This window comes from Panthera pardus, unplaced genomic scaffold (assembly GCF_024362965.1).
Source record: "Panthera pardus isolate Hobbes unplaced genomic scaffold, ASM2436296v1 HiC_scaffold_18, whole genome shotgun sequence".
NCBI lineage: Eukaryota > Metazoa > Chordata > Mammalia > Carnivora > Felidae > Panthera > Panthera pardus.
In genome coordinates, this window is record NW_026526743.1 from 20434853 (window position 1) to 20448547 (window position 13695).

Genomic DNA, 13695 nt, shown 5'->3' on the forward strand with positions numbered 1-13695 from the left:
GACAGGAAAGCAGTCGGGGCTCTGAAGTGGAGAAGCTACCGGGGTGAGCTCTCTTGACTTTGGCTTGCCATCTGAAATCTTCCTGCCTGGCATCATTGCCGGGAGAGCAAGCAGTAGTGTCTGCAGTCAAGGTCTTCTTGATTGTGTCTCCTTGTGGCTCTTGGACTGCATTGCCCTCGTGAGGGCAACCGCTGGGTCTGTGCACCGTTAGTGTTTCTGTGGGGGCTCTCCCTCCATTTGTGAATTGTCAGAATTAGATTGGTGGCCAGTAACTTAATCCTCTCCTAGAGGAGCAGAGGAATGTGGCCATGTGATGATAGATACCAGACCTCGAAAGGATTCAGACCCAAATCCAGACCTTCTACGTCTGCGAGACACCGACACGCGGCCCTCGGAACTCCCGCCTTTCTGCTCAGGATTCTGGCAGGAGTTGGGTGCTGGTGCCTCCTCCGGTAACTTCTGGAGCGGGGTGATGGAGTGGTGTTCTGAGGGGCGGTTGTGCTCCTCCGAACTCTCCTGCTTAGTGGTCACACCCCTCTTCCAGCTCTGAGGCCTTCTCTCCCTGTGTGGCCCTCCACATTCCAGCTGTCACTGCGTATGGCCAGCTCTGAGCACAGTTTGTTTGTGGCTTTTTGCCAGTGCCTGCATAGCTGCCTGGGGCCAGCTCCTCACCCTCCCCTGGATATGGGCAGTAGATTTTCAGCTCCTATGAGAGATGACGCCTCCCGGGGAGCTTGAGCTTCCTCTAACACCCCGCTATCATTTTGTTCAAGTGGACGACACAGATACAGCATGCCTACGGAGAGCCAGCTGGCCACAAACAGGCTGGAAGCTTTGAAGGAGAGCTTTGAGAAAAGTATAGATAGGATCCACAGATGTTACAGGCCGGAAGGACATAAGTGACTGTAATGCCATACGTTACACCATCCAGCTGCTTCCATTTGCTATTAAATATAGATGAATTAGAAAGTTTTGCCCTTTTGCCTTTCCCTTCTGAATCACAGATGAAACTAGTTGGAGAATGTTGCTCATCATTTGGAAAATATGCCTGATCAAGACCTTTGGTGAGGGCCCTGTAAGGGTGGGAGCAGCCAGAGCAGTGACATTTCAGCCGGGAGTTTATCTCTGGGAGGCACAGACATTCCCGTGTTGGATTCTGCTGAGCGAAGCTGCACGCTGTCATCAGATGGTCCCTGACCACCCAGCCTCATCTAGGCTGATGGGACGGTTGAAGACCACAAAACCACAAGTGTGCACACCACGTCTTGAAATGTCCGGTGGTAGTTTGAGACCTTGCCTGGCTCTCCTGTTCATAGGGTCACCTCAGATAACTCATGTTCAGGGGTATTTGTTATCTGTGACTAATTTCACATTGGAATTGCTGTAAATCATCCCATCATTTGAGCTTTGTCAGGGACGGAATTTTTTTTTCTTAAAGGAGTTTTATAAGAGGATTTACTCCTCTTTCCAGTTTTATGAGGAAGAATCCATTTACTTTGCATGTTATTTTAAAATCTAAAGCTAATTCTTGCAAGTAAACTTGTTCAGGATGTTAACCTACTTTAAGTATTTACCTCTGTATGAGAATTCCATTCTGGCATTAAGCACCAGACTGCATCAGATTATTACATGTTTTTAACACTGGGACGAAAAGGTGGACAACAGTTCTGGACAGAGCTCTTGGAATCCTTACTCCTGGACAGAGGGTTCAGTCCTTGGCAACCAGGAGGAATGATGTCCAAGAGAAAACAGATGACTTGGGACTGAAACACAGCAAGCTCTGTCCCATTCACCAGCAATGCTTGTTCAGTCTTGTGTGTTTCGTGCATTTGAATGGAATGTTTTTCTTTTTATAAATGTTTTTTTCATTTTATTTCTTTTTAGAGAGAGAGAACACACAAGTGGGAGAGGGGCAGAGGGGAGAGAGAGAGAGACAGAGAGAGAGAGAGAGAGAGAGAGAGAGAGAGAGAGAGAGAGAGAGAATCTCAGGTAGGCTCCATGCTCAGCACAGAGCCCAACATGGGGCTCGATCCTACGATGTTGGGATCATGACCTAAGCCGAAATCAAAGTTGGACGCTTAACCGACTGAGCCACCCAGGTGCCCCTGAATGGAATGTTTTGATGTGGCCTTCAGGGGCCTTCCTTTACCTTGCTGCCCCTCTCTGACTGGCATTATTTGGATTCTTGTATTTTCCTGGACTCAGTCATCTGTCAAGAGAAGTTTACTCTTGGGTTTCTGTTCCTGCTTCCCAAACCCTTGTCTTACTCTGGTCCTTGCCAGGGAGGCCTTCTCTGCTCCCCACCCCACCCCCTTTCTTTGCTTCTCCCTTCTCTTGTCTGGTCCTTACCTGCTGCAGCGCTGCTCTGGGTTGGTTTTACTCTGCTGATACACATTCCTTGCCTCCCAGCCAGGTAGTCACTTCCTCCATCAGAGTTTGCCCTTGTCGCCTCCATCTTGGGCGTCGAGGTGTGGACGCTGAGCCAGCACCTTGTCTGAGAAGCAGGAGTGTCCCTTCCCAGCTTCATTCTGCCCGTATCTCATCCTGTCTCATGCGGTTTCTGTCCAAGGGGTGTTTACTTTTGCACTCTGCTGCGTAGAACCAATTGTGTCAGAAACCAGGAAGAATTTTTGTTTTCTTGTGACTCTGTCCCAGCAAAGTCACATTATCCAGTGGTTCCGGACTCGTAAAAGGATTATTTGGACTCCGGTAATAATTGAATTCAACAATTCAGATACCTGAATTGTTCAGGTATCTGAATTGTTGCAGAGCCGTCTCTGGGGTCCAGGAAGGGATTATATGTAGCCTTTTTCATGCTAGGCTCTTCCCCTAAGGGGATTTGCAGGGAACTCAGGCAGTCCCCAGGGTGGGGCTGTCCCCTGAGGCAGTCCCCAGGAGGGCCTGTAGCAGAGACTGTTCTGGCTGGACCAGACCGGGGGAGTTCAGTGTAGGGCCTGTGTGGCTGTCTGTCATGGTGACTTTTCCTTTGGGGGAATCTGTGCATCTGTGACTCATGAAATAACCCTTAATCCAGGCTTATTTATTTTACACGATGAGTGTAGTTGTTGAAGGGGTGCATGTTAGAATAAATTCTGACATGTGTGTAACCTCGAATGGGCCAAACGTGCCTCAGTTTCTTCATCTGCAGCATATGGGGGCTAATGATACCAACAGTTGTTTTGAGCATTAATTATAGTTAGTTACCTATAGTTATTATGAACATTAAAATGGGATGAAGGTACATAGACGTTATCACAGTGCCTGAACGAAAGAGGCTTTCAAATAGTTGTTTTTGTTTTTTAATGTTTGTTTATTTTTGAGAACGTGCAGGCAGGGGAGGGACAGAGAGAAGGAGACAGAGGATCTGAAGCGGGCTCTGTGCTGACAGCAGAGAGCCCGATGTGGGGCTCACACTCATGAACTGCGAGATCATGCCCTGAGCCAAAGTCACTCAACCTACAGAGCCCCGCAGGTGCCCCATCAAATAGTTGCTATTTTTATCATTAGCTGAAACTGATAGAATTCATAATGTATGTACTTATGTCAACTGTCCTGGTATTTTCCCAAGAAGGCATTTTGGAATATTGTTATATAGTAAGAAAGTAATTCAGTTTTTCACTCCTATTTCATTCATCTTATTGTATCAGGGGTAAGTTACTTGATGTTCTTTGATAGTTGCTAATTTTCCCTTTTCAGTGAAGGGGTCTCAGGCTCGGGTTCAGAGTGTTTGGCAGGTAGTGGTATTTAGCAAGGTTTTAACGTCAATTGTTTTTATAATTTTTAAGATTACATATTTTATAGGAGTGATACTGTTTTTATATTTAAAGTTGTAATAAGGGTTCTTTTTAAAATAAATTTTAGAGGCGCGTAGGTGGCTCATTTAAGCGTCCAAGTCTTGATTTTGCTCGGGTCGTGATCTCACTGTTAGTGGGATAGAGCCCCACATCGGGCTCTATGCCAACAGCAAGGAGCCTGCTTTGGATTCTCTCGCCTCTCTCTGCTCCTTCCCTGCTTGTGCTTTTCTCTTTCTCTCTCAAAATAAATAAATAAACTTAATAAAAATAAAATAAAAAAATTTTTTAAATGTTTATTTATTATTAAGAGACAGAGAGAGACAGAACATGAGCATCGGAGGGGCAAAGAGAGGAGGAGACACAGAATCCAAAGCAGGCTCCAGGCTCTGAGCTGTCAGCACAGAGCCCGACGCGGGGCTCAAACTCACAAACCACGAGATCATGACCTGAGCTGAAGTCAGACGCTCAACCGACTGAGCCACCCAGGCGCCCCTAAATAAAATAAAATTTAAAAGACTGTAGGTGTTTAAAGGAATATGTCAAAGATTAGCAGTAGAGTCATTGTGTATAATTATGCAGATTATTTACTACACAGGTGCCCTGCCTAGGGGTGGGAGATATTGGCAAACTGGGGCTGATAAATAGCCTGTGAGCTACTTACCAAGCCATGTGCCGTGGCATAGGACTATACCCACTGGGAGGATGGGGTCCCTTTTTCTGATTCTCACAAACACACCATATGGGCCAGCAGTAAGTGGTGGTATACTGGTATGCAGTATGGCAAAAATACTGAAAGCGGCATGTAAATGGGAATCCTGCAAGACAGGTGTTTATATTTATTGCACTGCCTGAGATGGAGGCTCAGATTCTTTTTCTGTGCCCGTTTTTCATATTCCTCTCTGATAGCTCAGGGACACCACACGGATGTATGGTAAATGGAGTAGACAGGGGCAATGGAAGCTCCATTCACAACAGGAGAAAATCTATACAGAATATACAAATAATGTTTAATAAACGTTGTATACAATCTATGATTTTTATGGAGAAAATTTAATTGGAGGACATAGAAGAAGAGATACAGGGAAAGACATACCATGTCCATGGATGATGAGATTCATTATCATAAAGATGTTGACTTTCCAGTCCATAAATTTAGTGCATTTCTAATAAAAATCCCAAGAGGATTTTTCATGGAATTGATGAACTGATTTTAATTTATATGATATTGCAAAAAGTTAAGAAGAACCAGACAATTTTGGAGAACAAGGAGGGAGGCCTTTATGAGACAGCAAGGCTTATTATGAAGCTATAGTCATGTAAAACAATGTGGTGTAGCCCTACTCTGTCCAGTATAATAGCCACTAGCCATATGTGGCTATGGAGCACTTGAATGTGGCTAATATGAATTGAAAAGTGAATGTAAAGTACACACCAAATTTTGAAGATTTAGTAAGAGTAAAAAAGAATGTAAAATGTGTCATTAATAGTTTTAAAAATTGACCACATGTTGAAAATATAATATTTTGGATATATTAGGATAAATATATTATTAAAATTAATTTCACCTTATATTAAAAAAATTTTTAATATTTATTTTTGAGAGAGGGAGAGAGAGAGTGAAAGCAGGGGAGGAGCAGAGAGAGAGACACAGAATCCAAAACAGACAACAGGCTCTGGGCTGTCAGCACAGAGCCCGATGTGGGGCTTGAACCCACGAACCGCGAGATCATGACCTGAGCCAAAGTTGGATGCTTAACTGACTAAGCCACCCAGGTGCCCCTCACCTGTTTCTTTAAAAAAAAAAATTAAAAAAATTTTTTTTAATGTTTATTTTTGAGAGAGAGAGAGCAAGCAGGGGAGGGGCAGAGAGAGAGGGAGACACAGAATCCAAAGCAGGCTCCAGGCTCTGAGCCGTGAACATGGAGCCCAGTGTGGGGCCCGAATTCATGAACTGTGAGATCATGACAAGAACAAAAGTCAGATGCTTAACCCACTGAGCCACCTAGGCGCCCTGAAAAAGTAAATTTTTTTTAACGTTTATTCATTTTTGAGAGAGAGAGAGAAAGAGAGAGAGAGAGACAGAACGCGAGAGGGGGAGGGCAGAGAGGGAGACACAGAATTGGAAGCAGGCTTCAGGCTCTGAGCGGTCAGCACAGCTGGAATATAGCAAAGGTAGCATTATTGGCCAGTGTGAAAGTGATCGACTATTCAAAAAAGCATGATGGGACAGTTGGCTTATGCTATGGACTGAATTTTTGTGCCCCCACCCTGCCATTCATATGTTGAAATCCTAATCCTTGATGTGATGGTATTTGGGGGTCAGGCGTTGAGATTCATAGGGGTTAGATTAGGTCATGGGGCCCTCGTGATGGAGTGAACAGTCTTGTAAAAAGAGGAAAAGACAGGAGAACTCTTGCCATGTGAGGACCCAGCGAGGTGGTGGCAGTCTACAAACTAGGAAGTGGGTCATCAAGAACCAAATCTGCCAGGACCTTGTTCTTGGGCTTCCAGCCTCCAGAACTATGAGAAGTAAATTTAAGCCGCCCAGTCTGTACTTTTTGTGTTAGTAGCCCAAACAGCCCAACATAGCTCACCATACAGGAAAGAAATTAAATTAGATGCCTAATTTATAGTATATATAAAAACGAAGATTCTTAGGAATTATAGTGATTATATTTATGGTTTTGGAGTTGAAAGGATGTGATTTCAAGTAGTCTGTGTTGCATAGTAAACCAGCCCAAAACTTAGTGGCTTAAAACTGCCACGATTTATCATTTCCTACTATTCATGGGCTGGCAGGCTGCTGCTTCTGCTAGTCTCACCTGGACTCACATGGCTGGTGGGTGGGCTGGCTGGCTGTACTCACTGGACCACATGGGCCTCTCTTCCCCTCATGGTCCTTCATCCCACGGGCTTCTTCTTCTTCTTCTTTTTTTAATTTTTAAAATGTTTTTATTTATTTTTGAGAGAGGCAGAGCATGAATGGGAGAGGGGCAGAGAGAGAGAAGGAGACACAGAATCTGAAGCAGACTCCAGGCTCCGAGCTGTCTGCACAGACCCTGACACAGGGCTCGAACCCACAAACCGTGAGATCATGATCTTAGCCAAAGTCAGATGTTTAACCGACTGAGCCACCCAGGCGCCCCTCACAGGCTTCTTCATAGCGTGGTGGTCTTAGGGTGCCAAGAGAAAGGGTGTGGAATCTGCAGTCTCTTGAGGCTGACACTCTAAAATCCCAGAGCATCACTTCTGTCTGTTGGTTGGCTAACGCAGTCACAGGGCTGGCTCAGATTCACAGGGGTGGGGAGGTAGACTCCACCTTCTGAAAGGGAGAATGAAGTCACTTTGCAGAAAGGTACTCCAGATGATAGGATTTCCTAAGATCCACAAGGCACTGACCATTAAGGCAAGGGTTGACAGGTTCAGCCACATTAACATCAAACACTTCTATTTCTGAAAACATCCATTTGAAAAAATGAGGAGACAGGTCACAGATCGGGAGAAGATATTTGCAAGACCTTTTAGTATCCAGATGCATAAAGAACTATAAATGGTAAGAAAAAGGCCAACAACCCATGTAAAAAGTGGGCGAAAGACGTGATGAGGCAATTTATAGAACATAAGGAAATGACGTTCAATTTGTTTTTCTTTTTCTTTTTTTGTTTAAGTGTATTTAGAGAGACAGCGTGGGCAGGGAAGGGGCAGAGAGAGAGGGAGAGAGAGAATCCCAAGCAGGCGCTGCACTGTCAGCGCAGAGCCCGATGTGGGGCTTGAGCCCATGAACGGCGAGGTCATGACTGGAGCCAAAACCCAGAGTCAGACGCTCAACCAACTGAGCCACTCAGGAGTCCCGATGTTCAATTACATTAGAGAAATGAAAATTAAAAACAGCAAAATACTATTTTATACTCCCAGACTGGCAGAAATGAGATAATTGGATAATACTAAAAAGGGTTGGCTAGGATGTGGTGTGAGGGAGGGGTGCACCCATGCTCTTTTCATGGAAGTAGAAAGCAGGTGGGTGTACCCTAGACTGCCTCTCCTAGGGACGTTCCCACATATGTGCTCAGGCTATACACATAAGGGCATAAGCGAGTTATTCCAGCATGGTTTGTAATCCCGAAAATGTGGATGCAATATATAGGATATCAGATAAATAAATTGTGTCATGTTCCCTTAAAAGAATACTAGACATCAGAAGTTAGTGAAGGAACGTCTGATCTGTATGGATCAGCATAGCTAGGATTTGAAAACTTGTTGATTGGAAGAGGCGTGTTCCAGGATACTTGCAGCGTGAAGCCAAGTATGGAAATTCTGAAGCTCCTAAAAGAATATTTTATATTACTTATGAATGCACGCGTTTTAAAGGAATAGAAACGTGAACAAGAATAGTGGTTGGTTCTGAAAGAGGAGGAGGGAATGGGATCAGAGGGGCATAGGGGGATTCCAGTCTATTCTGATAGGCTTCTTAAAAGAAACTCTGAGGCAAATACGCAAAGTGTTAAATTTGATAATCCGGGGTGGCAGGTTTCCATTGTTCCTGTAGGCTTAAAGTATTTCATTCAAAATACACACATATATTTAAAATGTCATAATTTTGGTCACAGAGGATGTTCTAAAAATAGCCATTTTTATTTTTTGCGATGATTTGGAGCTTAAGATTTTCAGGATGTAATGTATACAGTTAGCCAGTAAAACAACTCATCTTGGAATTGGTGGGTTATCTTTGATATTTCCTGATGGGGTGTTAAGTCTGTAGAGTAGAATAATACATGTCAGAGATGCTTTTTAGAAGTTGCCAGAACAGGACTTTTCTGTGTTATATAAATCTGAAAGTGGTCATTTACTGCTTTTTCTTTCCTTGTCCCAGGAGACGGTCTCTGCCCCATCTGAAGTCCATATGGCTCTATATGACGAAGATCTCCTGAAAAATCCTTTCTATCTGGCTCTTCAGAAGTGGCGTCCTGACTTATGCAACAAGGTGGCCCAAATCCATGGCATTGTAAGTGCCTCAAGCCTGAGGGTCATCCTTCACTGTTAGGCGTGGACCAGGCAGCGCCGACGAGGCCAGACATACTGTCGAATTTGGTTAAGCATAGAGGGAGTCAGTTACAAACTTGCTCAGTATAACAAGCCCCTGGCCGCGCTCAGTATGTGAACAAACAGAGAGGGACCACCACGAGCTGCCTCCTCCAGGAAGCCTCCTGGTGTTGCACCAGCCTCGGGTGTAATCCTTTCTCTGATGACATTATTGACTGCCCCTGATGACGTTGATCTCATGGTATTCACCTCTGTTTCTCTTGTCTCCATGTTGACCATGAAGGCCTCTGGGGGCAGATGTCATATTTCCCTCAGGGCCTCAGGCTCCTTGTCTGTGAGGTGTGTGCTCACTTGCATGGAATAAGGGAGCTATAAACGCATTCGTACGTTGCTGTGGAAGGCATTTCCTAAAGGGGAGGACCTGGTGGAATAATCGAGGCATCCAGATTGCAGGAGGAGGGAAGCACATAAGAGAAACCACGGTTTGTCGCTGGGGCGCCTGCTGCCTGCAGGGAGGCAGGCCCCGCAGCGCAGACCTTTCCGGTGCTCGGGTGGTGACGGCGGCGGCCTCTTGTGTACACGGCCTTGTGCCACACAGAATGCTCGGTGCCTTCGGGCTGCTGCCTGCTCGTTTTCTTGCCTTTGTGCTTCTTCACGTGTGTTGCCCTCTTCTCAGACCGGGTTCCTGCTTTGCGGCCAAGGATTTGAGCTGGAGGAGAAGGCAGTTTACTCAGGTTCACTGCACGTTCATTGTTGGCTGCCTTGTCTGGGAAACGGGAGCTGACTTTCACCTTCCCCTTTCTGTCCCGCGGCCACCGCACCCTGCTTTCCCCAAGTTCCTCCCCGGTTTTAGGGTCCACTTTGTGATTCATAGATTTGTCCCAGAGTTACTTTACTTTGGTTTGAAGAAGTCACAAAGTTCATTATGTATAATGTATACACGTGTGTGTGTCTATATATGTATGTTCGCGTACACACACACACACACACACACACACACACACACAAAAGCAACTGAAGACTATAGCTGTTTCCAAGAAGAAAATAAGAAGCTTCTAAAGTTCACCAGAGACACTATCATCTGTTCATTTCACGGCAGTTATTAAATGCTACTCTGAGCAAGGTACCATGTTTAATGCTGAGGGTTCAGCAATAAATAGGAATATATAGGAATATGTTTCACCGTCTTTACCCTTATGGAGCTTAAATTCTAGTGGGGGAGATGGCAAATACGTACTAATTACAGCTGTGGTTCATGTCACAGGGAAGAAGTACAGGACACAAAGCAGTCACGTTAACTGACCGAATATGGGATGTATGTCCTCCCCATCTCTGTCCTATATTTGAAAAAATACTGTCTAGATAAGAGCATACTACGTGTAACTTTCTCTTGCTCTTTAAGAATGCCATGCTGTGAATACCCTGTGGGACCCGTCTGTCTTGCCAGATTGTGTTGCCAGCACGTAGCACGGTTCCTGTCCCCAGGTAGATGCTTTTCTGGCTGCAAGCAGTGGACTCCCACTCGAGCTCAGTTCAGCGAAAGGGAAATCCTGAATGTGAACTCCGGCATCTCGGTCACCTTCCTTCTGGCTACCCCAAGGAACGGGAGATTCTTCATAAACTGTGTCATCCCGAGCTCCCGGTGGCCCCCAGGTCCTTACTCCAGCCGCTCCTGAGATCTGCAGGGTCCGGCAGCAGCTGTCTGGGGCCCACATTTCGCAGCACTGACTTTCTGGCCTTCAGTAGATGGGAGAGAATCAGTGAGGCCAGCTTGCCAGCAGAAGTCACAGTGGGAAGGAGCTAACCGCCGCTGTCTGCCTCAGCCCGGTCCCATCTTGATGGCTCGCTCCTGCCCCTCTCAGCTGTGTGATGGGCTAACCCATAGTAGTATTCCGTCCACTTCTGTTGGTGGAATGAGAAAAGAATATTCCAGTAGCCTCTGGAAGAGTACTTAATTGTTTCTGCCACCGCTCAGGGATCCCTGCCGCCCCAGCGGGTGAAAGCTGAATTTCTTCCCATGGGGTTTGGCCATCAGGCCAAGTTTGGCTGCCCCTGAATCAGCCCTGGGCATCAGAGTTGTTTATTGGGCTCTAAAAAACTGTGATCATCACTTTTGAACATGTGTTCCCCCAGTCAGGTTTACCTGCCCCTCACACTCCTTTCTAAAGCATAGCTGGTTGGCCACCTCATCCTCCTGTGACAGTGTGTGGCAGCTGAGGGTGCACCTGACTGCCCCCCTCCCCTGCCTCCTCCCTCCTTGAGTTTGACTCCTTTCAAAACCTTCCCATGATTCAGATGCCTGCATCCAGGCAGGCGCCTCCTGCCATCACCTGCTCTCTGACTGGACAGGAAGCTCTTACTCCCCGTGTTTCCCAGATTCCAACCCCAGAGGCCTGTGACACCCCCACACTGCTTCTATTTAATTAGCACCCAGCTAATTATATACTGTGGATTCTTCAGAGTGGGCTGGGCAGGCCCGCTGCTTCCCTGGGGCTCTTGTCCGTGGGGTATCAAGGATTCCCAGGTGGATTAGGGGTGGGGCCATTTGCCTACAGGAAAAACACAAATTTCAAAGGGAGATTAAATTTGTTCCTCTCCTTGCGATCTTTTAATTATGGGGTACGTAGGCTTTTGAGGGCCCGCCTGGGAGCCTGTCAGCATGTCTTCCGAGTTCCAAAGAACTGACTTCCAAGTAAAATACCTAGACAGGCCAGCTGAGGGCACTGAGGTCTGTATTCCAGTTCTCAGCTCTTGTTTAGCGTAGATCCTGCCAACAAACGTTTATTGAGCACCCACTACGTGCCAGCCCAGCACTGTGCTGGGTTTCCACGATCACACAGGTGGGTGGGGAGCACGGCACGCCTTCAGGGAATTCCAGAAGCAGGCTGTTGGTAGCTCAGAGGAATGAGTGTCAGGACAGAGGTCATCCTGGGCTCCCGTGAAGTGCCTAACGTGGCCTGGAGAGGAGTCCGGAGCGTACCCTGGAGTAGCAGCACGCTAATGCTGATCCTTGCTTTTATTCTACTGTCCTTTATTTAATTACTGTTGTATAAAAATTCTTTATAAAGGGGCTAGAGTAAAAAGTTTTATTGTTAATCTTTGAAATAAGCAGGTCCCCAACCTAGGATCTACTCAGAGACACTAAACTTTGTGGCCTCCACGTAGACTGTAATCTCCATGAGGTCTGCTCAGGAAGTCTCAAGCTCTGTCTTGGGAGGGCCCCCCGAGGCGCTTGCACTTGACCCTGCGTCCTGTGGGCAGCTTCACTACTGCTCCTCGTCTCTGCCCTCCAGGGGCTGGCTTCCTTACCCAACTCTCGGCCAGGGAGCCCGTCTCCTGCCTTCTGCCTGTAATGAAATGCTCCAGGCAGCAGCATCTACCTGAAACTGGGGGGCCCTTGATGTTAGAGGACCCCTGATCACTCAACAAACACTCATCGGGTGCCTACTGTATTGTCGAACAGTGAGCAGGAATGGGGATCCAGTACAGCAGGAGCCGGTCACGCTTTATTCAAATCAGGGAGGCAGAGAAGGCGCACGTAAACAGCTAAATAGAATGGAATTACAGTTGGGGTGAGGTTCTCCGAGGTACCTCAAAAGTTCCTGGTCTCTCACGTGGGACTGTGGGACTCCTTCATCCATGGAGCGGGCATGGGACCATCTCTGGGCCTCCCTGAGTTTGGGCGATAAACAGTCCCCCTCCTGGTTCATGGTGTTCTCTTGCCTGTGCCAGCTCTCAGGTCCCCAGGCTCTACTTTCTGTGCTCCCTGCGACCATGAGGCTGTTTCTCAATTCATGCTTCTATCTGATGGCCTTCCTTTTCTTTAAGTTTTACTTGTATTAAAATTTAAAATTATATGTGTTTTAAAAATATCTTTTGTTAAGTAATCTCAGTGCCCAACGTGGGGCTCAAACTCACGACCCTGAGATCAAGAGTCACATGCTCTATGGGGTGCCTGGGTGGCTCAGTCGTTTGAGCGTCTGACTGTGGCTCAGGTCATGATCTTGTGGTTTGTGAGATCGAGCCCCGCGTTGGGTTCTTGCTGACAGCTAAGAGCCTGGAGCCTGCTTCAGATTCTGACGCTCCCTCTCTCTGCCCCTTCCCCACTCACACTCCGTCTCTCTCTCTTCCTGTCAAAAATAACAAACGTTAAAAAAAAGTCACATGCTCTACCAACTAAGCTTAATATCAAACATTTGATAAGAGAAGAAAGAGTAATATAAAGAGCCCCATGCATCTGTCACCCAGCTTCAGGAGTGATCAGTTCAGTGGCTGGTCACATGTCATTTCTGCTCCCTCCTGCCCTCCGCTCTCAGCTACTGGATTCTTTTGAAGCAAATCCCAGAAAAATTGTGTCAGGTTGTCATGTGGTTTTGTCTGCAGATATTTAGGGATGTGTTTTTAAATGATAAGGACTCTTAAAAAATGTAACCACAATGCCATTATCACAGCTAAAAAATTTCCTTAATGATTCTTCAGTGTTGTCAACTATCTAGTCAAATTTCCCAAACCATCTCGTAATTGTTTGTCTGTTTGTCTGTTTTGCAGTGGGTTTGTTCAGATCAGGATCCAGAGGAGGTCCACAAGTTATGTTGGATTGAGGAGTCTTTAAGTCTGTCTTTTCTCCTCACTGCTGAGCTAAACTGGAGCACGCAGAGCCACACATACTGCGTGTGTGAGATGCGGTCAGTTTTGACATTTGTGTAGCCTTCTGAAACCATCACCACAGCTTTGTGTGTCTTTTTAGTTTTATCTTCCCCTTTCTTGTTTTCTTTTCCTTCCTTCCTTCCTTCCTTCCTTCCTTCCTTCCTTCCTTCCTTCCTTCCTTCCTTCCTTCTTTCTTTCCTTCCTTCCCCTTTCC

General features: G+C 46.3%; 1 protein-coding gene across 5 annotated transcripts in view; it reads left to right on the forward strand.

The window, feature by feature from the left end:
- ANKRD27 (ankyrin repeat domain 27) overlaps positions 1 to 13695 on the forward strand; it is a 51575-nt gene that overhangs the window by 2039 nt on the left and 35841 nt on the right. For all 5 annotated transcript variants that reach the window (XM_019423321.2, XM_019423320.2, XM_019423319.2 and 2 more), the window contains exon 2: positions 8665 to 8796. In XM_019423321.2, coding sequence (XP_019278866.2) covers positions 8695 to 8796 — 102 coding nt within the window. In that variant the 5' untranslated portion in view covers positions 8665 to 8694. The remainder of the gene's footprint in view (positions 1 to 8664; positions 8797 to 13695) is intronic.